The following is a 24148-nucleotide window of genomic DNA, read 5'->3' as shown; positions in this document are numbered from 1 at the left end:
GTTAGCATCTTAGTTGGCATTTTAGCAAAACTGCTTAAAATGATTAGCTAAGTCAGCTAAGTAACATGGTTAAGATAGTTAGCATAATTAGCATGTTAACATGCTAGTTAGCATAACTGCTAAAAATAATTAGCTAAGTTAGCTAAGTCACATGGTTAAGATACTTAGCATTTTAACATTGTTAAGATGCTAGTTAGCATAGTAACTTGGTTAACATTATTATCTTTGTTAATATAGTTAGCATAACTGCTAGCAAACATTAGAGCCATTCCAAGTGTCAGTTAAGTCAACTATCTACCTAAATAATTTAACCATTTAAACTATCCACTTATTTAACCGCTCAATCATTCCAACTATATTAAACCTTATCTACCAAGTAAATTATTTACCTATATAAACTATCCACCTATTTAACTGTTGAGTCATTCCAACTATATTAAACCTCATCTACCTAGCAACCAATATAGTTTGTTTTTACTCTGTATGATATTTGACATCATATTTTTTGCATTTTCATGCACTGTATTTCCTTCAGGAAATGCTTTTCTAGTTATTATTATAATCTTTTCTTTTTACCTTTTAAGAACTAATGCGACTCTAACCGCTTAACGTACAGACTTGTTGAAATAACCAATGTGAAGGTCTGGAGTGGGGCAAGAGAGTTATTTTTTCAGATTTTTAAAAAAGTTTATACTTTTTGAGAAATAGGGGATTAAAAATGTTAAAAAGCTAATTTTCCCCCCTTAGACTTCAAAGGCTGTGATGTCATAATGGCCTAAAGGCAGCTGCACCAGAGAGGGTTAAAGCGGAGCGAGAGGCGCAAACGTTCGACAATTTCCGCGTTCGATTATTGCAAGGGGGAGGGGGGGAAATCCCCCTTTATGCAGACCAGAATAAACCCTCGCTGCACTAATGTCAATGGAGATTTGTGGAATTTTACCAATAAATTGGTCATTATGTCTTTCTGGATTTGTTGAGGGTTTTTTGGAAAATGTTGTCATAATCTGTAAGTGTTTGGGATCATTTCAAGCCTAAAAGTGTTATTTTTTAGCGTTCGGATTTGTAATAAAATAACTTAATATCAGACCATGCTGCTGCCATTTACTGTCCGGTTGTTAGCATGCTAGCTAGCCTCTTAGCTAAGGTAACATTTTAAACAGAGAAGTGTAGTTTCCTTGAAATGACAACTAGCTGAATAACATTACTGACATTAGTTAAAGTGGATAGTTTATACTCACGTGAATTTGCAACAGTATATTAAGTTTAAGCGAAGTCCTTCAACTACTAGTCACTTGTTGGCGCATAGCTGTATTGCCATAGCTACTCCCATCCACTTGTATAGCATTTTAAGCTAGCTTTAGCTAGCTAGCTAGTTCGGTTCACATGACTAATTAAATTATTCATATCATGTCCTTAAGAATGATTCATTGGTATCATACATGAATATGGACAATAATACTGTGAACACAATTATGTTTATCTGTTCTTATTGCTTATTAAGAGAGAAAGTTTATTTAGTGACGTAGAGTGACACTCCCACTTATGCAGACCGGAACTGTCCCGTTTTGCTCCCATAGTAACGAATTACGTTGCTCTATCTTGCTAGTAATCAAGGATCTTTGGCTGCACTTGTTAAGCTCCCAGAGTAGTTCCCGGGCTAATTAGAACACTGACACAGGTGTCACCTGTGAAATCAACTGTCTCAGCTTCTAATGCATACAATCTGGTGCTCCCTAAAACTACACATCCTGTTTACGTGTTTCCCGTGTGTCAAAATAAAAGTCACAGCCATATCTCATGCTTTGCGCATTATATCTCCAGAACGGTTTGACGCATGTGCTTCAAATTTGGTACAAGTGTTTGTATGGACTCAAAGATGAAGTGAGTTGATGTTGGAGGAGGTCAAAGGTCAAGTCAATGATGAATGCCTTGACATACATGCCTGAAATTTGGTATGAGTATTTGTATGGATTCAAAGATGAAGTGAATTGATGTTGGAGGTCAAATGTCAAGGTCAAAAACACCTTGAGTGTTATATCTCAAGAACGCCTTGACACACAAGGTCTTTTGGTACGAGGGTTTGTATGAACTCAAAGATTAAGTGATTTAATGTTTTTTTTTCAGGAATTTCCCCACCAACTTTAGCAGCTTTCCATCCACTATTGTAATTCCTTTGGCACTACATTCTAGTTATTACAGTGCATGAAAATGCACTGTACTGTTCTTCCTAGGCAACTTATTACAGTGCATGAAAATGCACTGTACTGTTCTTCCTAGGCAACTTCTTCTTATTACAGTGCATGAAAATGCACTGTACTGTTCTTCCTAGCCAACTTATTACAGTGCATGAAAATGCACTGTACTGTTCTTCCTAGCCAACTTCAACAACTTCTTCTTCCGCTTACCACTTTTTCCGGACGCTACTTTCTCTTGAACAGTTTAACTTAGAAACTTGCTCAAACTGTGTAATTTTAGGTCTTCAAACGGACCAAGCTGCTATGTCTTTTCAACTTTTAAACTTTTATACTTTTTTAAACTATTAAAGAAAAACTTTTAAAAATCCCCATAGACTTAACATTGCCGACAGACATCATAATAATGGCCGTTAAGCAATTAGAATCCTATGGCAGGTGTTCAGGCCACCTGCAGCCTCAGGCTTTAAGCATACAATCTGGGTCAATTAGACTACACATCCTATTCAACTGTTTCCTCTGCCCAAAACTGTTTCAAAATAAAAGTCCTCACTACAATAATCCACTGTTAAACAATGTAACCCATTAAACTACTGAACTTTTTACACTCAACTTTTAAACGGTCTACTTTTAAACTATCATTAAACTATCTATCTATTAAACTAGCTGTCTATCAACAACTTTTAAACTATCTACATTCAACTTTTAAACTTTTAAACTATATACATTCACTAGCTGTCTATCAACAACTTTTAACTTGTCATCAACTATGTCAACACTTTTCATCAACTATGACTCCTACCCACTGTAGCTAGTTAGCATGGTTAAGAAAGTTAGGATGTTAGCATTCTTAACATTGTTAACATTTTAAACAAAACTGCTAAAATGATTATTAGGTTAGCTAAGTCACATGGTTAACAAGATAGTTAGCATGCTAGCATGTTAGCATGCTAGTTAGCATTTTTAGCAAAACTGTTAAAAGTGATTAGCTAGGTTAGCTAAAGTAACATGGTTAGCATGCTAGCCACAAGCATGTTAGCATGTTAACATATTTAGTTAGCATAGTTAAGCATAACTGCTAAAAATGATTAATTAAGTTAATTTAAGCAGCATAGTTAGCATCTGCCACTTAGCATTTTTAACAAAACTGCTAAAAATGATTAGCTCAGTTAGCTAAGTAACATGGTTAAGATAGTTGGCATGCTAGCATGTGAGTTAGCATAGTGGGGCATAACTGCTAAAAAATGATTAGCTAAAGTAACATGGTTAACATAGTTAAGCATCTTTAGCATTGTTAGCATGTTAATTAGCATAGATTAGCATAACTACTAAAATGATAAGCTTGGTAAGCTAAGTCACATGGTTAACATAGTTAGCATGTTAGCATTGCTAGCATAGTTAGCATGTTTAGAAAAAAACTGCTAGAAAAAATGTTAGTTAAGTTAGCTAAGTAAAGATGGTTAGCATGTTAGCATTCAAGACTACTATAAAACATTAGCTAAGTAGCATGGTTAGCAGAATTAAAAATCTTAAGCTTAACTGCTAGTAAACATTAGAGCCATTCCAACTTTTCAGTTATCACCATTAAACTATTTGAATATCAACATTCATTCAACTGCTAGAAAACGTTAGCTAAGTAAGCATGGTTAGCAGGTTAGCATTGCTAGCACTACTATAAAACATTAGCTAAGTAGCATGGTTAGCATAGTTAAAAATCTTAGCATAACTGCTAGCAAACATTAGAGCCATTCCAACTTTCAGTTATCGTCAAATATCTACCTATACACAGCCATTAAACTATTTGAATATCAACATTCATTCAACTTCCAGTCTGTCAACAACTTTTAAACTATATTTACCTTCAACTTTTAAACGGTCTACTTTTAAACTATCATTAAACTATCTATTAAACTAGCTGTCTATCAACAACTTTTTAAACTATCTACTGTCTATCAACAACTTTTAAACTATCTACATTCAGCTTTTAAACAGTCTACTTTTAAACAATCAACTTTTATTAAGCTTATGCAACCACCATGTCTATCCTAGCATCACCGTAGTAACCATCTCTGTATTATCTGTTTTAACTATACATGATATTTTACATCACAACTTTAGCATTTTCATGCACTGGTAATTCCTTGGAATTGCATTTCCAGTTATTATTATTCCGCTTACCACTTTTTCGGATGCAATTTCTCTTGAACAGTTTAACTTAGAAACTTCATTCAAACTTTGTAACATAGGTCTTCAAACGGACCAAGCTGCTATGTCTTTTCAACTTTGAAACTTTTATACTTTTTAAACTATTAAAGAAAAACTTTTAAAAATCCCCATAGACTTAACATTGCCGATTATGACATCATAATACGTCCCGTTAAGCAATTAGAATCCTATGGCAGGTGTTCAGGCCACCTGCACCTGGATCAAGCATACAATCAGTCTCAGGCTTTCAACTGTTTCCTCTGCCCAAAACTGTTTCCAAAATAAAAGACTACAATAATCCCTGTTAAACAATGTAACCCATTAAACTCTGAACTTTTTACACTCAAAAGCGGTCTACTTTTAAAATCATTAAACTATCTATCTATTAAACAATGTTTCAACAACTTTTAAACTACAATTCAACTTTTAAACTTTTAAACTTTTAAACTGTTCAGCCATTTTAACTTGTTACTTTTCATCAACTATGACTCCTACCCACTGTAGTTAGTTAGCATGGTTAGCATAGTTAGCATGTTAGCATTCTTAGCATTGTTAACATTTTTAACAAAACTGCTAAAAATGATTAGCTAGGTTAGCTAAGTAACATAGTTAGCATAGTAGTTAGCATTTGTTAGCAAAACTGTTAAAAGTGATTAGCTAGGTTAGCTAAAGCGTGGTTAGCATTTTTAACAAAACTGCTTAAAATGATTAGCTAAGTTGCTAAAATGATTAACATGGTTAGCATAGTTAGCATGTTAACATGTTAGTTAGCATTTTTAACAAAACTGCTAAAATGATTAGCTAGGTTAGCTAAGTAACATGGTTAGCATAGTTGGCATTGTTAGCATGTGAGTTAGCATAGTTAGCATAACTACTAAAATGATTAGCTAAGTAACATGGTTACATAGTTAGCATAGTTAAGATGTTATCATGTTAATTAGCATAGTTAGCAGAACTACTAAAATGATAATTAGCATGGTTAACATAGTTAGCATGTTAAGTAGCATAGTTAGCATGTTTAGAAAAACTGCTAGAAAATGTTAGTTAAGTTAGCTAAGTATGTTAGCATTAGCTAGCACTACTATAAAACATTAGCTAAGTAGCATGGTTAGCAGAATTAAAAATCTTAGCTTAACTGCTAGTAAACATTAGAGCCATTCCAACTTTCAGTTATCACCATTAAACTATTTGAATATCAACATTCATTCAACTGCTAGAAAGCGTTAGCTAAGTAGCATGGTTAGCAGGTTAGCAAAACTACTATAAAACATTAGCTAAGTAGCATGGTTAGCATAGTTAAAAATCTTAGCATAACTGCTAGCAAACATTAGAGCCATTCCAACTTTCAGTTATCGTCAAATATCTACCTATACACAGCCATTAAACTATTTGAATATCAACATTCATTCAACTTCCAGTCTGTCAACAACTTTTAAACTATTTACCTTCAACTTTTAAACGGTCTACTTTTAAACTATCATTAAACTATCTATTAAACTAGCTGTCTATCAACAACTTTTAAACTATCTACTGTCTATCAACAACTTTTAAACTATCTACATTCAGCTTTTAAACAGTCTACTTTTAAACAATCAACTTTTATTAAGCTATGCAACCACCATGTCTATCCTAGCATCACCGTAGTAACCATCTCTGTATTATCTGTTTTAACTATACATGATATTTTACATCACAACTTTAGCATTTTCATGCACTGGTAATTCCTTGGAATTGCATTTCCAGTTATTATTATTCCGCTTACCACTTTTTCCATACGCAATTTCTCTTGAACAGTTTAACTTAGAAACTTCATTCAAACTTTGTAACATAGGTCTTCAAACAGATCGGGTTGGTATGTCTTTTCAACTTTGAAACTTTTATACTTTTTAAACTATTAAAGAAAAACTTTTTAAAAATCCCCATAGACTTAACATTGCCGATTATGACATCATATCGACGGGCCGTTAAGCAATTAGAATCCTATGGCAGGTGTTCAGGCCACCTGGATCAACTGCCAGTCTCAGGCTTTAAGCATACAAACTGGCCCTATTAAGACTACACATCCTGTTCAACTGCTTCCTCTGCCAAAAACTGTTTCAAAATAAAAGTCCTCACTACAATATTTCACTATTAAACAATTTAACCCTTTAAACTACTGAACTTTTAAACTGTTCAGCCATTGTAACTGTTACTTGTCATCAACTATGACTCCTACCCACTGTAGTTAGTTAGCATGGTTAGCATAGTTAGCATGTTAGCATTGCTAGCATTGTTAGCATTTTTAGCAAAACTGCTAAAAATGATTAGCTTAGTTAGCTAAGTAACATTGTTAGCATAGTTAGCATTGTTAGCATGCTAGTTAGCATTTTTAACAAAACTGCTAAAAATGATTAGCTAAGTTAGCTAAGTAACATGGTTAGCATAGTTAGCATGTTAACATGTTAGTTAGCATAGTTAGCATAACTGTTAAAATGATTAGCTAGGTTAGCTAAGTCATGTGGTTAGCATGTTAGCATTGTTAGCGTGCTAGTTAGCATAACTACTAAAAATGATTAGCTAGGTTAGCTAAGTCACATAATTAGCATAGTTAGCATGTTATCATGTTAATTAGCATAGTTAGCAGAACTACTAAAAATGATTAGCTAGGTTAGCTAAGTCACATGGTTAACATAGTTAGCATGTTAGCATTGCTAACATAGTTAGCATGTTTAGCAAAACTGCTAGAAAACGTTAGTTAAGTTAGCTAAGTAGCATGGTTAGCATAGTTAGCATTGCTAGCATAGTTAGCATGTTTAGCAAAACTGCTAGAAAACGTTAGCTAAGTAGCATGGTTAGCATATTTAAAAATCTTAGCATAACTGCTAGCAAACATTAGAGCCATTCCAACTTTCAGTTATCGTCAAATATCTACCTATACACAGCCATTAAACTATTTGAATATCAACATTCATTAAACTTCCAGTCTGTCAACAACTTTTAAACTTTTAAACTGTCTACTTTTAAACTATCATTAAACTATCTATTAAACTAGCTGTCTATCAACAACTTTTAAACTATCTACTGTCTATCAACAACTTTTAAACTATCTACATTCAGCTTTTAAACAGTCTACTTTTAAACTATCAACTTTTATTAAGCTATGCAACCACCATGTCTATCCTAGCATCACCATAGTAACCATTTCTGTATTATCTGTTTTAACTATACATGATATTTTACATCACAACTTTAGCATTTTCATGCACTGGTAATTCCTTGGAATTGCATTTCTAGTTATTATAGTGGATGGAATCCACTATCTTGAAATCTCCTGGCTTCTTCTTATTATTATTATTATTATTATTATTATAACCTTTTCTTTTTACCTTTTCAAGAATTAATGCGATTCTAACCGCTTAACGTACAGACATGTTGAAATAACCGTTGTGAAGGTCTGGAGTGGGGCAAGAGTTATTTTTTCAGATTTTTAAAAAAGTTTATACTTTTTGAGAAATAGGGGATTAAAAATGTTAAAAAGCTCAAAGATTAAGTGATTTAATGTTTTTTTTCCAGGAATTTCCCCACCAACTTTAGCAGCGTTCCATCCACTATTGTAATTCCTCTGGCATTACTTTCTAGTTATTATTATAACCTTTTCTTTTTACCTTTTCAAGAATTAATGCGACTCTAACCGCTTAACGTACAGACATGTTGAAATAACCGTTGTGAAGGTCTGGAGTGGGGCAAGAGAGTTATTTAGAGAGTTAGAAATAGGGGATTAAAAATGTTAAAAAGCTCAATTTTCCCCCTTAGACTTCAAAGGCTGTGATGTCATAATGGCCTAAAGGCAGCTGCGCTTGTTAAGCTCCCAGAGTAGTTCCCGGGCTAATTAGAACACTGTCTCAGCTTCTAATGCATACAATCTGGTGCTCCCTAAAACTACACATCCTGTTTAAGTGTTTCCCGTGTGTCAAAATAAAAGTCACAGCCATATCTCATGCTTTGCGCATTATATCTCCAAAACGGTTTGACGCATGTGCTATAAATTTGGTACAAGTGTTTGTATGGACTCAAAGATGAAGTGAGTTGATGTTGGAGGTCAAAGGTCAAGTCAATGAACACTCTGAGTGCGATATCTCAAGAATACCTTACATGCCTGAAATTTGGTATGAGTATTTGTATGGATTCAAAGATGAAGTGAATTGATGTTGGAGGTCAAATGTCAAGGTCAAAAACACCTTGAGTGTTATATCTCAAGAACGCCTTGACACACAAGGTCTTTTGGGACGAGGGTTTGTATGAACTCAAAGATTAAGTGATTTAATGGGGTTTTTTCCAAGAATTTCCCCACCAACTTTAGCAGCGTTCCATCCACTATTGTAATTCCTCTGCCATTACATTCTAGTTAGAATTAAAACACAAATAAATACATGACATTTCTATGAAGGACAGCATGACTTCATAGCTCCAGCCTGACACAGCAAGTCTGCCTGCCAGGTTATGGTGATGCTGGTAATAGCATTGTGGTGGTTATGATAGTTATGATAATTGTGATGTTAATGATAATTATGATGGTGGTGTTGATGATGATGATGGTAGCAAATACGATTACAAATAGATGTGAGATCTTGTTGGCTCTGACAAGTATCCTCACTCACAGTTCTGTTGCAATACACCCACATACCAGAGCTCTTTAGAACTCTCTTTCTCTCTCTTCTCTCTCTCTCTCTCTGTGTTTGTGTTGGGGGCATCTAGAAGGGGCAGCAAGCAGACATCAGCAATGCTATCCTTACTGTCAGTTTCTGTGAAATCCAGTCTGTGCCGGTTTGTATCATCTTCCATTTGTGTGTGTGTGAGTGAGTGAGTGAGTGAGTGAGTGAGTGAGTGAGTGAGTGAGTGAGGTGTGTGTGTGTGTGTGTGTGTGTGTGTGTGTGTGTGTGTGTGTGTGTGTGTGTGTGTGTGTGTGTGTGTGTTAGTGTCCTGTGGGTGGCTTCATGAGAATGTAGGGAGATACACACACACACACACACACTTGTCTATCCACACCAGCTGAATGAGACCTAAGGTCATTGGCGGGGCTGTGCGTGCGTGCGTGCGTGTGTGTGTGGCTGGCTGGATGTTGGTGAGTGTGTGTGCTGTTGATAAGAGGCCCCTCATACTGCCTCCTCTCCTCTGTGACGGAGGATGTGAGAACTCCCGTCATTGGCAAACTGCAGAGGTAGCGTAGGGTGATCTGCTTACATGCATAGCTACTCACACACTCTCACACACTCACTCACTCAGTCACTCATCTCACACACACACACACTCACTCAGTCACACACACACTCATAAGACTCACACACTCACTCACTCACTCACACACACACACTCACTCACTCAGTCACACTCTCACTCATAAGACTCACCATACCTTTACCAATGATTGCCAATCTCGCTGCAACTATGGCACTATTCTGCAGTGCCACAGTCATTTTTCATGTTATATAGGCTCATCCACTGTATTGAGCAAATCCTCATTACGAACTGATCTCAAAGCTGCATGTCAGCTCTTAATGCATCATGTCTTGCTAGGATTAGCAGTATATTACATGTGTCAGAGGGTTTAGGCAGTTTAAAGGCGGTAGACTCTGCAAACTCTTTCACTCTTTTTTTGCGATGTAGTTAATGCAGAAGCCCATGTTTCTCTACAGGCTGATGCTAACAGATGAGACGCATGAGGGACTGGGTGACATACCAGGACTAGTTCTTCTTCTTTTAGTTTTTCCTGCATTAAAAGTCAATGATGAGTTTGTGACCACTGAGAAATGCACTTACCTGGATGGATTTAAATTAATTGTGATACACACACACACACACACACGTTTGGAGCTGGTGCAGTAATTGGGCTGCATTGTGCTAATGGTGGTGACTGAGCAAGCGGTAATAATATCCCAGAGGGTGACCGGTGCCGTTGTCTCAGGGGGAGCCGTGGCTTGGATTACAGTTGACCTTTCTACAAAAGCCACTCGAGTGGCTGGTGCACGAGAGGGTCAGGTTAATTGCCTCTCCTGAGGATTAGGAGCTGTGAGTTGTCTTTTGGTTTCTCCTGGGGCTTACCTTAAGAATTAGAGAGCATCATGTGTCTGTTAGGCCCACTCAAATCGTCTGTGCTACTTATACGAAGACGTAGACTAAACCTCAGTCAGTGTGACCCTCGTTTAGGCTAATTCTCTCTGGAGGGTTCCGTCTAGCCTAATCAACCCCATATGCCAGCACTAAGTAAATATAAATAGCCAGCCAAGCCCTGTAACAGGTAAGTGGAGGGATCTGCTAGCAGGGTGAATGTCAGGGCAGTGTGCAGGACGCTCTGCCACTGGAATGGAGAGTGATTGTCTGATGTGGGGTGAAATGTGGCTGTCTAGTCTTGACAGCATGATTTACTTTGTCCTTTAAGGCTCAGGGTCAACAGTCCAGAGATGCCAAAACTCTCCCATCAGGGAGAAGTGTGTGTGTGTGTGTGTGTGTGTGTATCTGTGTGTGTGTGTGTGTGTGAGAGAGAGAGAGAATGTGTGAAAGAGAAAGAGAGGGATGAATAAATAACATAAACAGTATGACAATATCACTCACAAGAAGCACAGTCGCTGCATGGGTAAAAAGGGGGAAAAGGGAAGAGGAAGGATTAATTGAGTCAGAAGTGTAAAATGTGTGCGTAACACCAACACACTGCTGTGAATGACAGCATGGGCAGCCAGTGAAGGAGCTCCTGACAGAATCCATCAGTGCTGCCAGCTAAGCAGGCGGCATGCATCAGGGGCTCTGTACGCGGCATAGAGTGGGCTGACTACCAATGAGCCCACCAATCAGGGAAGGCATGTAGAACAGCACAGGAGGCTGACTATTTTTCCATTTCCTGGAAATGTTGTTATGCTAATCGTGAAGCCCCTTTAACTCAGACCTCACTCCTCTTTGTTGATATTCTAATGATTTGTATGAAGCTGTGTAACTCCAGAATACGTATTCTCTAATCTTGTGTTCCTATTTCAAGGAGAGAAGATGTTTACCGAACAGTACTCTGTGAGGTTTTTTTTTTTTATCTGATGATTTATGCCATAGAAAACAAACACAGCTGAATGATTTATTTGGGCCTCACTGTTGTGGGAACTTGGCCATCACTGAATCATCGCACACTGACGTTTGTGCAGCAGGTTGTCATGGTCAGAATTGACAAAACATTTTTTTTTTTAAATCTATCTGTCTGAAGTCCTCCAGTGAGCTCATTAAGTACGTCAGTTTTATGTAAGAAATTAGAAATGGCATCTTGCTGCTGCCAAATGTCTTCAATAATTGGACAAACCAGTCAATGCAGTACTGGATGTGAACCACTAGAGGGACTCGTTACACTCCAATGTTTTAGAGGTAGGCTGCAATTGCAGCAAAAGTGGAACCCCTGAACTCTGGAACTCCTGAATCTCAATGGAACCACAGTTTGTGTGTAGCCTAAGTGCCCTACTGTTTGAATTGACACAAAAGATGGACACAATTAGCTTGTCATGTCAACTAATTACTTGTTGGATCTTTTACATATCTGACTAGTGGATGGTATATGAAGCCATATAATCTAGCCTGCATATTCCAACACTAAAGGGGAATGACTTGAGGGGTTCAATGAGCTTTTAAATTAGCAAATGAATGATAAAATCATCAGATTTTTTCACTACTATTAATAGTGAACTGTGTCTGTTTAGTTCCATACAGGTGATTTTGAATAATGGGCGAAGTGCAAAGTCTAACTAAAGACAATTGAATAGCAAGACAAAGGTCAATTTATCACCATGGGCAAGACCTTAATGAAATGATGATGAATCTGCTCAGTATTGCCAGAATTTGTACCAAATGAGAAAAGGGAGTTTTAGGGAGTCAGAGAAGGTTGAAGGTTGACAAGTTCACTAAAGATGTTACACATAATACTATTACTTCTTCATATAGGCTACAGTATATATGATTCATAATTAGTCAAAGTAACTGGTAAATAACAACAGGTAACAGTAGTTTGAGGTAAAAAGTAAAAGGTTTGAGTGTATGATAGCAGGGCAGTGCACGTGTCTCAGGTTTCTCAAAACATTCAGAGAGAGAGATGGGGTTCATGGGACTGCAATGAGCAGCTATTAGACAGAGACTGGAATTGATGAGGTCCTTTCCAGAAAGGAGGTTGGACTAACTCTCTTTCTAACCAGGATCTCTGGGTTGATTTACCCTGAGATGGGAAACTCTTGATATTTCTGTTCCAAAACAGTTGATCTGGGCTAGTTCCATCTACACAGAGTTTGTTCACTCTGAGTTCAGTGTGTGCCCGATCACTATGAAAAGCCATCATCAATGGAGCTCAGAAATGACGAGTCACCATGGCAACTGCTTAGAAAAATGTACCCCACTTCCTGCGTCACTCTTCTATCTTAGAAGTCCTGCCCATGAGCCCAGTGTTCAGCACAGCTGCATAATTACAGGGGCATCTCAAAAAAATTGAATATCATGGAAAAGTTTTTTTTTTTTTCATAATTTATTTCTAAAAGTAAATCTTTCATATAATCTACTGTAGATTTATGATTCGTGATATATTTCACTTTTTTCTTTGTTTTAATCTTGATTGGTTTACAGCTCATGGAAATCAAAAATCCAGAATCACAAAATGTTGAAATGAAGAATTTATAATACAGAAATGTCAACCTAAGATGAGCTCTAATCAGCTAATTAAGTCAAAACACCGGCAATGGTTTCCTGAGCCTTTAATTTCCCAGTCTGGGCTGGGCAATGGTCTTTTCCACAATATTCTAATTTATTGAGATGCAGCTGTATGTGAAAGTGTTTTTTTCCGATGTTTGTTCTATAAAAATTACCGTTTGTGCTGTTAATTGTTTTATAAGCACTATATTCCCGGGCCGGTGACTTAAAAATGGCTAAAAACCCAGCAAAAATAACAGCACAAGTTATTTTTGACACAAACTGCTATAACATTATTATTATTAACTTGCTGCGCCAGTCAGAGAAGATTCTTTTTAAATAACTTCTAATAGGCTATAAGATTAAAGGTAGAAAAAGATGATGATAACGTTTGATTAGTCTCCAGGGGATGTAGGTAAATATTTGGGATCTCAAAACCCTCTCTGGGTGCAGTAGGCTATGAAAATGATTTAGGCCTTGCATCGGACTGATTGAGAAGAAAATAACAAGTCGTGTCCACTAGCAGCTCAGCAGGAGGGAGGGGATATGGAGACACACTGGCCATGGTAAGGACAACCTGCTAGCGAGCAGTTTAGGTTCACAGACCAAAGTTTGAGTTATGTTTCTTACTGGAATGGAAAGCACCGAATTTCCCCCCTTCTCAGGGTTATCAAACTTATGATGTTTAACAAAATCCGCTTTCTGGAATACCCCCAAGATCTCCCATGTTTTTGTATCTAAAAGCATGAATCAAGTAAATGTGTATGACATCTATAACTACAGGGCATACATATGCATATCACTTTCATATACTGTACATAACATGTCTCAGTGACTAATATATACTTTAGGCATAACAAATGTTATATCTGACGTTGCTGGGACGTTCTGGATGTTCAACCTCAGGCTCCTTCCTGTCCAATACACACTGCGGTTTAGGAAAGTAGATCCAGCTAGGTGGAAAAAGAGAAATGGGTGTTGTGTGCTTTCTTGCGTACACTGGGTATTTCCTCTTTGTTTTGTGCTTGAGGGAATTCATGGTGACCACTGGACAACTAAGATTCCTCAATCTTATACTTACTGTAAAGAAGTGAATGACAGTGGAGCAGACAAAGTATTTGTCATTACTAAAGACAGGCCGAGACTAGCATCAGCAAAGAGCTGGAGCCCCCTCTCTCTCATCACTGTTGAGGAGCTATTCTTTGATATTCTTTTTAGTAAGTGCAAGAGCATGTGTATGTGTGTGTTTGTGTCGTACATGATCTCCCATGTGGGCCATTGTCCATAATGCTCCACTGGAGGGATGCACAGAGCTCTCACTTCTCCTATGATGTTTCCGGACACAGTCATGCAGACAGCTTCATAAAGAGGGCCTAGAGGTCCTCACGTCAGTGTGTGTGTGTGTGTGTGTGTGTGTGCCGTGGGTGAGTCATTATATACACGGGAGTGTATATTTGATGTGCTTTGATGTTGCGTTGTGGCTCGAGGGCCCCATCCGCTTCTGCTGCTGAGGCAGTCTCAAGCTCTAGCAGTCAAAGCAGACAGCTTTTGGCTCTCAGCCAGATGGAGCAGGATATCTGTTTGTTTTATTTTCTTTAACTTTTTTCTCTCTCTCTCTCTCTCTCTCTCTCTCTCTTTCTCTCTCTGTCGGTCTCTCTCTGTTCAGCCCATGATGGCGGCTGCCTTACCAAGTCTGAACCCGACTGTCACTCCTGACAGGATCTCATCTCACAGCTGGAGTGAATCAATTCCACTTGCCTGTCTCGACACTTTGTCGGGAAAGTGTGAAAGATCACAACTACAAGGCTCAGAAGGATTCTTTTTCTTGTGTTTCCTTTTTTTTTATAAATCTGTGGCGTACTGAGATTGTTCTGGTGTTCCAACTGATGTGACTGCTGCTTCTCAGTCCAAAGCCATGTTTGCACATGCTGTTTTGTGTCAGTGACTCCATCTTTTGTGGCAGGCTTTTTTTTTTATCATGCAGCACTATGTGACCCAGATTTCACATAAAAAGACTCTGCTGTCACAGCTTTTGTCCTTTAAGATGGTGTGTGTGTGTGTGTGCGTGTGTGTGTGTGTGTGGGAGAAGGAGGAAAAGTGTGTGGCGGTGTGTGGCATGTGTGTTGTGTGTGAGTGTCTAGTGTTGGAAGGATTCTGCTAGCCTGCCCTGCTCTGGGCATGTGATGGTACTACTCTGTGTGTGGCAAGCAGACACACTTCAGTGACTACTTCCCATAGTGTCTCTTTCCCTATCTATCCATCTATCTATCTATCTATTCATAGACACAATCCTGAAAAATATGGCTGCATTTTCTAAAAGGACACATTCCATTTCCTCTTCTCATACACACACACACACACACACACACACACACACACACACACACACACACACACACACACACACACAAGACAACACAACACACCCACATACACACACAGCATCATTGTCTGTGTTCTCTTACCTCACTGGTGGCCAGACAGAGCCACTTCATGCGGATGATCTCATGTTTAGTCTGGCTTGTCCCACCCACGAGGCCACCGCACTGCTGAAGTGACTCAGCTGTGCCAGACGACAGTAGCGGTTGTGCAGATAAGGACTGGGAGAGCGCAACACAACGCACAGCACAGCACAGCACAGCACAGCACAGACCCATGGCAAAAACCTTGTTCCATAACACCGCTGCTCGTTTAATACATCTGACCCCCCACACACACACACACCCACACACACACACACACACACAGCACCATGCACTCTCATATGCTCTGTCTAGTGTAATGGCAGATTAGCTTTTTAGAAGAAATCTACCTGCTCAAGTAGTTTCAGAGAATACGTGCGTGTCGTTGAACGTGATGCTATTTGCCTTTGCCTCACAGGATCGAGTGGGGAGATGAGCAATGGAACACACGACCCAGAGGTGCTAACCTGGATTATTCATGGCTCCAGTATTTGTGAACAGGATAGTCGGGGGAAGTGCGCAGAGGGGGTCAAGATTAAAAAGACTCCTTGTTTTAATGGATGCTGAATGTGGCGCGCTGGTGTTGAGTGCTTGTAATTAGTCCTCAGCGACATGGCGGAGGATGTGTGTGTGCGTGGGCTGCAGCCTGACTCCTCGCCAGCTCTGAGTCATCGCTCGCCGTCCCCTTCATCCTGCGTCACACACAACTACACACCTTCACTGTCTCACACACTCAAGCACACACAGTCTAAGTGTACTTTTCATTTACTTAGAAAGATGTTTTACTCCATAGTGACGCACAGTTCACACACACACACACACATGCTTGCTGGGAATCGAACCCATGACCTTGGTGTGGTTGCCACTTTGGTGTAGTTGCTGTAATAGTTGTTCTACCACCAGAGCTACAGGAACATGAAGAGGAGGTTAAGGACTGATTAGAGGTCAGTTCGATCGTCCTTTTCTATGCCCTCACTGACCTGTCCTCTGTCCTCTGTGTCCTCTGCCTGCAGTCTCCTCCTGCATCACCACCTATAAGAAGACTCCTCCACCCGTGCCCCCGCGCACCTCCACCAAGCCCTTCATCTCCATCACAGCGCAGAGCAGCACTGAGTCGGCGCAGGACGCCTACATGGAGGGCAGCGTGGGGCCGCGGGGAGCGGGCGGTGGCAGCGGTGAGGGCCGGGCACTGCACTCGGGCCTCAGCAACTCCACGGAGAGCATCGACAGCATGAAGGCTCTGACCGCCGCCATCGAGGCCGCCAATGCCCAGATCCACGGGCCGGCCAGCCAGCACGTGAGCAGCAGCAGCGCCATCGCCATGGCCCTCTCGCTGGCCAGCTCCAGCGCCTGCACCTCGGCCTCGCCCTCCCCGGCGCCCTCCATGGCCATCGCCGCCACCGCCATACCCGCCCTGACCATGGGGTCGGACACGGGCCCCTCCATCATGCTGTCCTCGCTCCCCCAGCTGCTGCCCTCAGCGGAGGAGGCGCGCCGCGAGGCCCTGCGCAAGAGCCGCTGCCTCTCCATCGGCATCCAGGTGAGGGCCGCACTGACCAGATGGACAGATTGAGGAGTCCGCTCTAACGTAGACATTCAATTCATCCACTGTGTATAGACTCCATATATTCTGAAAGTTAGCACGTTACATACTCTAATGCACTGCACTGAGTGGCAGTTAGGGTTTTTCGTTTCATTCACCAGTGCAGTTCGTAGTATCCTACGACCTCAAATACTCTGGGAAGACAGGCCTCTATGTGACTCCTACACCCCGTGTGACTGCAGTGCAGCCGAGAGGGCTAGATTATTTCATTCAGACGTGTCCAGCTGGATTTCCTGATGGATCATTAGGTAGAAATATTTCATGAACGAGGGAACGGGGCGAATCGGAGGCTCATGAAACCGCCATCCTCCACAGGCTCACTTGCGTCGTTCTCCTTAAGTGAAGGTCTCCTTCTTTCTCTCTCTATCTCTCTCACTCACTCTTTCCTTATGCAGTCTGTCACTTCAGCTGAATGCCCCCTCTAGCACACCCATGCTAAGTGTAGATTTCAAGGGCTTGAGCAATTTCCCTGAAGTGCATCTTGTGTGTGTGTGTGTGTGTGTACATGATTACAGGTGGATGGACCAGAGGATACTCCAGATTCAGAGGACCCGTCCAAATTCCAGTCAGTGGGAATTCAAGTGGAGGAGGAAAGAGCGTGAGTGAGATCTCTCTCTCTTTCTCTCTCCATCTCTCTCTCCAGTCTTGTTCCTGTCTTACTTACACACGTTTGTGTAAGCACTCCTTGTCAGTAGCTGCTCACCTGACACGGCACTCTCTCCATGTATTCCTGGGTGGTATAAAAGCATTTGGCAGGTGCATCAGGCTGGGTACAGTTCCATAGCCATGGTGTTTCACTCACAGTCAGTTGTGTTACCCTGAAATAATGCTTCTGTTTTCTATTCTTTCTTTTCTGTACACACCTCCACCAGCACCAGAGGTTGAACTCACTTTTTTCTGTTTTAAGCCTAAGGGACAAAACAATCACTCTTCAAGTGACCTTTTCGTCTTTGGCAAACAAGAGTATAATACCCTTAAGTATTCCATTCTATAGAGCAGGATGTTGGACAGTAGAGGATTATCAAACTCCATATCATATGCACTTCATTATCTGTGTGGGCACAAGCAAATGGCAGAATAGACGTCTGTGGATTATAACACAAGAGCAGCGACTTAAACGAGGAGTGGATTAATGTAGCATTTTGAAGTGGCAACTGGAGAGCTGATTATAAGTGCAGAGACGGTGTTAGCAGCTCCATAGACATGGCGAGTTAAAAAAAAGAAGGGAGCTCCCACTGGCGGAAAAACGGCCCGCGGCGTTCTATCCGCAGCCTCAGAAACTAGCCAAAGCGGTCAGCCACGTTACTGCTGCTGCATAGCCGCGGGGCATGTTGCCGCTGCTCACAGCTGGGTGCTGGGATAGCTGAGGTGTTAGAGAGTCAACAGGGCGATTACTAGGGGTGTGCTTGCTCCTCTTTTCGCTTTGATCGCAGCCATAGCAGCACGTTTAGTTTGACTGGGCAAATCAAAAATGCTTCCTCCAGCATAAATGTGTCTTAGATATGCAGTCTGAAGATGGCACGGCGAGGAGGTGCAGCTCATGTGCTTTGCTGATTCCTCCCCTGTGCATCACAGCTACAGACGCTTCACACGCTCCAACAGTGTGACCACGGCCGTGCAGGCCGACCTGGACACGCACGAGTTGTCGGAGAGCCCCGGCGAGTCGCCCGACGCAGAGCTGCCCGACGCCACGGCCTCAGCCTCGGCCTCAGCCTCGGGCTCGTCCACCCCGGGCATCCTGTCGCGGCAGTACTCGCGTGACGCCGCCACGTCCACTGTCAGCATCCAGGGCTCGGGCAACCACTACCACGCGTGCACCTCCGACGACTACGAGGACGTGGTGGGCTTCGACCCGTCCATCCTGCCGCCACCCGACCCGTGGATCGACAGTGTGACGGACGACCCGCTGGAGGTGGTGGGCCGCTCGGTGTGCCAGCGCGATGGACACTGGTTCCTCAAGCTGCTGCAGGCCGAGACCGAGCGCATGGAGGGCTGGTGCCGCCAGATGGAGCAGGACGAGCAGGAGAACGAGCTGCCCGATGATAGTAAGCCTACACACACACACACACACACACACACACACACACTCACATACACACACACACACATACACACACACACACACCACATACACACACACACACACACACACACACACACACACACACTCATACACACACACACACACACACACACAAAGCCCTTTCAGACATACATACATGTAAGACCGGAGGTTTTGCCGATGTTAAACGGTGGGGCCGTATATCTGAACAACATAACCGGTCATGTGGAAGTCCGAATTCACCCGGTGTTTATACTACTCCCCCCCTAGTATTTCCTCCGGACATTATGTAAATGTGCTGTGTCTGAATGAAGCGTAGGACATGCGGTTAAGATCACACCTAGTGAGAGGGCGTGTTGGTGGCGTGCTTTTCTTTTCGCGGCGTCCATGTGGTTAGATCTGACTTAAATGCCAGTGTTATGAGTGGCATAGTGCTGTCCAGAAAATCTCCGACCTGGAAAGATGCAGACATCACGGAGCTACTGTCCATGAGGGCATGCAACATTTTGATAGAACACATGAAGGGAACGGCAAGAGACGTTGTAGCCTACAACTGCATGGCAAACAAATTCAAAAGACTGAATCACCATAAGCAGAAGGCGCTGAAAAGGCAGTAGCCTACAGCGACGTCGTTGACGACAATAACAGGAGTATTTAATAAATTGTTAGCCAACATGGTTTTCTGTTCATTGATACCTCGCTGAGCTCGCTGATATTTGTTGAGCATAAATATGCCTAGAGAAAATGAAAACGAAGAAAAGCCAACTTTGTTACAAGCTCCTTACGTAAAAGCAATAGACACATGGGGAGAGGATGCTTTTGGAAAAAATAAACCATGAAAAAACGAACAACTTCACTGTTATGTTAGTATTTTGTTTATTGCTTAAAAACGTTGTATGATGGCCTTGCAGTCTTGAGTTAGCCTACTGAATTGGCTGGTACCATAGAGTTTGTGCATGCTCTCTCTCCAACGCAAACCAGATGTGGGGTTCTATAGCCAAGTAATTCTGCTACATGGGTCAGTGACAGATAAGGGTTGGTAAGATGAGAAAATTAAAAATATGTTTAAACCTTTAAAACAAGGTTTGCTAAAGTGTATACTTTGTATTTCTGTTGTATTCATATTATTTAATATGACGTGTATGCTATTTTTTTAACAAAAAATAGAACTAACAGCCTGTTAAATTGTCAAATGGTGTAACCAAAAAAATGACAAATATCTAATATTTCACACCTCCTTCATGCAATTGCTCTCATGAAATTACTAGTTTATTTTGTAATATCCTATGAGAATATGTTTTATTATATTTATTTCTAAATTTAAATTATATGGGTTTTTTTTTTTGTACTGAGCAAGGCCATATGCTGTAAACATCTTGTTTTCTGTCTATTCTTTGACCATTTGAGTAAAAATTGTTTAAACAACCATTATTACAGTAAAGTAGAGTATTAAATCATTATCCATATACATTTTTTTGTACATTATTAGTATTTTAGACAAAATACTGGTTACACCAATTGACATAAATCGGTTACACCAATTGACCATGAAACATTTATAGCAATAGAACAAGAAATTGACACAGGCATCAAGGTAAACTGAATTGGATATTTTGATATGTATTCATGTCATTCATCATATTCCATATCAAATATCATTTCATAACATCAATGAAGAAACTTGTGTTCTATTTGATTTCAATTCAGTTCTCATACAATTTCAGTCTATACCCATTATTTTCAAAGAGAGTGAGATAAAGGGCCCTATTTTCGTGATGCAAAACCTGACGCAAAGCATATTATTATTCTGACGCAATGTTTTTTCCTATCTTACACTTCACTTTTATTAAATAATGCGCCCAGGGGTGAGGCAATTACCGATATAAGGTGTGATCTGGCACATGATCTAAAAATCGCTATCTTATACTGACTAAAAGCATTATGCCACTGACCAAGAAAAGCCTGCTGGTCTATAGCGAAAGGCGCATATGAAACACAGCTGAAGACGCACTGTCACGAGATGTAAGCAGCAATTCCTCTGCAGAATAAATGTCCGGTTATTTATTCAGTCATTCGAACATTATAGGGGGAAGTTTTGCTTTTTTCAGGCTATGTTTTTGCTGGTAACCCATTGTCAGTCAATATTAATTAAGTAATTAACTGTGTATAACTGTTTTGTCATTGACTATGACACCACAGTGAAGATAGTTTCACTATATGTTCAATTAATAGACAAGTGCAGATGTGTGTAGCCTATACTCTACTCGGTTTTAGTAAAGAATGGCTTAGTGGAATACCTGTTCCATACGGTCTTGCGTACAAGCAGATTCCTTCAAATACACTGCTGACTATCAAAATACTGATGCGCTGTTTGAAGTTGCCCTGCTTGCTGTTAAAGGGAATGACATATGTCCTCCTCATTGGTTTAAAGGATGTTAAGCCCAAAACACACCCATGACTGATTAAGAAACATAAGAGCCACCTTTTCGCCAGGCACCTGACGTTTGATAACAAAACCACCCCGAATGTGGACTGGACAAATTCCTAAATGTATTTACGCTATTTGCTAGTGACCATGCATTTTATATTGCTAAATTAGGGCCCAAAGTGTGTGTGAGAGAGAATAAGAGTGAGTGAAAGAGTGGGTATGATAATTTCTTAACAACCAACCAACAGCAGGGTCTGCGTTCACATGCACTCTGTGGCGAGACAAGTTTTTCTTGCTTGTAAGTGGCATCCATTGGGGGACAAGAGGTACATTTTATATATAATAAATGTATTTATATTATTTATTTATAATTTGAACATACTGTTTACATACATCATTTAAAACGAAAAGCTTTGACATTTCAAATCGCTTAAATTGCAATCTAATTAAACCTTTTTAAAGCTATTGTTCATGCTAAACAGTTAGTCACTATTTAAATTATAAAAATAACATAATTGGCACCTAAAATTACATACTCTTGGCCCTGAATCTGATCAAACTGGTCTCAAACAGAAAAGAGTCAAATGGTGTAACCGGTTACACCATTTGACATTTCTATTTAAAAGCAAAATTTGCAGGCATTATTATGGACAATTATGTACACACTTCACCTTTATGTGAATATTCAAACACAGTTTTTACATTAAATTGAATATTTAATGATTATTATGATTTATCAACATTTTTAATAGGTCATACCATTTGACATGTAACCTAAGCTTGCCTGGCCATGGCCTAAAAACACTATTATGTTACTTTTAAGAGACTAACCTTGACTCATAGCAGTTGGGGTCTTGAAGGGTCCTTCTCTATGACATAATTTCCTGTCACATGATTCTCTGACATAATACATACAAAATTGCTCCTTAAATGGTGGTTACACCACTTGACATTTTAAGTGGTTGATGTGACAGACACGATTCCCCATATTAATTCAAACATTCAGAACAATGGGGTTTCATTACTTGTATTAAATATTGAAAAGTTCTTGTGCAAGATCATGCCATATTATTTTAGAAGGGATTTTGGAGAGTATTTTACATTTTTTTCAGCAAGTGTAATTATTTGGTTCATGTTTTTGTGGTTACACCGTGTTGACAATTTTACCCAAATTCAGTTAATACTCTTTCAAAATTAAATAAATCCAAAACTTTAAGATTAGGGTTTGATGAAAATGATATTTGAAAATAAATTTTAAATGTATGTAACCCATATGTACACAAAAAAATGAGCGTCACGTCATTGACCCACATAACGTTGAAAACAGATAAATGTGTTTATTCGAAGCACACATACAAATACTGTTTGCTTACTTGACTAGCCTACTTCAAGTATTAGCCTACGCACAATAGATTTGTCTTCTTTAGCCTACATAATGCACAGGCTACACGTTGTAAACAAAAAGCAGCTGTGACAGGCAGCGGCCGTGATATATTCTAAGGTCATATCTCGTGATCTTGTGAACTCTACAAGCCCCCACCCCTCACTTTCGACAACCACATCGGAGATTTTTTGTAATGTCGCGTGTATGTCGTTCACACACACGTCCGTATAAGGTCAGTATTAGGTCCGCAGGTTAGCATCATATCTGAATCATCCGAAGGGTAGGACCTCCGTTTGACAAACCTCTGCATGTACTCCGGAGGTTATATCTGAAAGCGCTTACACATACACATGCACATACACTCACACACACACACACACACACACACACACACACACACACACACACACACACACACACACACACACACACACACACACACACACACACACACACACACACACACACACACACACACACACACACACACACACACATACACATGCACATACACACACACACACACACATACATACACACACACATACACACACACACACACACACACACACACACACACTCACATACACACACACATACCGCATACACACACACAGACACACACACATACACTCATACGCACACACACACACACACACACACACACACACACACACACACATACACACATACACATGCACATACACTCACACACACACGCACACACACACACACACACATATGCACACACACACGCATACCGCATACACACATTTATATACACAAATACACACGCATACAGACTCACACACACATGCATACACACACACACACGCCCACATACATACATACACGCACACTGCACACACACACACACACACACACACACACACATACACATACACATACACATACACACACATGCTGACACTTATGCGTACACACATGAATGCACACAGGCACAAACACTCACAGTGGTGCATGTGCATACACTCACATACAGTTACCTTAACCAGCACGGAAACAATAGCCACTTATACATTTATGCTTTATTGCTTTATGATCTCCTTGTGTGTGTGTGTGTGTGTGTGTGTGTGTGTGTGTGTGTGTGTGTGTGTGTGTGTGTGTGTGTG

General features: G+C 40.3%; 1 protein-coding gene across 4 annotated transcripts in view; it reads left to right on the top strand.

Annotated features, from left to right (window-relative positions):
- Window positions 1-24148, top strand: part of dlgap1a (discs, large (Drosophila) homolog-associated protein 1a) — a 118422-nt gene that overhangs the window by 89878 nt on the left and 4396 nt on the right. For all 4 annotated transcript variants that reach the window (XM_048240153.1, XM_048240138.1, XM_048240147.1 and 1 more), the window contains exons 7-9: window positions 16552-17078; window positions 17657-17739; window positions 18717-19186. In XM_048240153.1, coding sequence (XP_048096110.1) covers window positions 16552-17078; window positions 17657-17739; window positions 18717-19186 — 1080 coding nt within the window. The remainder of the gene's footprint in view (window positions 1-16551; window positions 17079-17656; window positions 17740-18716; window positions 19187-24148) is intronic.

Source organism: Alosa alosa, chromosome 1, assembly GCF_017589495.1.
Source record: "Alosa alosa isolate M-15738 ecotype Scorff River chromosome 1, AALO_Geno_1.1, whole genome shotgun sequence".
NCBI classification, from domain to species: Eukaryota; Metazoa; Chordata; class Actinopteri; order Clupeiformes; family Clupeidae; genus Alosa; species Alosa alosa.
Note: the sequence above shows the minus strand (reverse complement) of the source record. Positions and strands in the feature narration are given on the sequence as shown.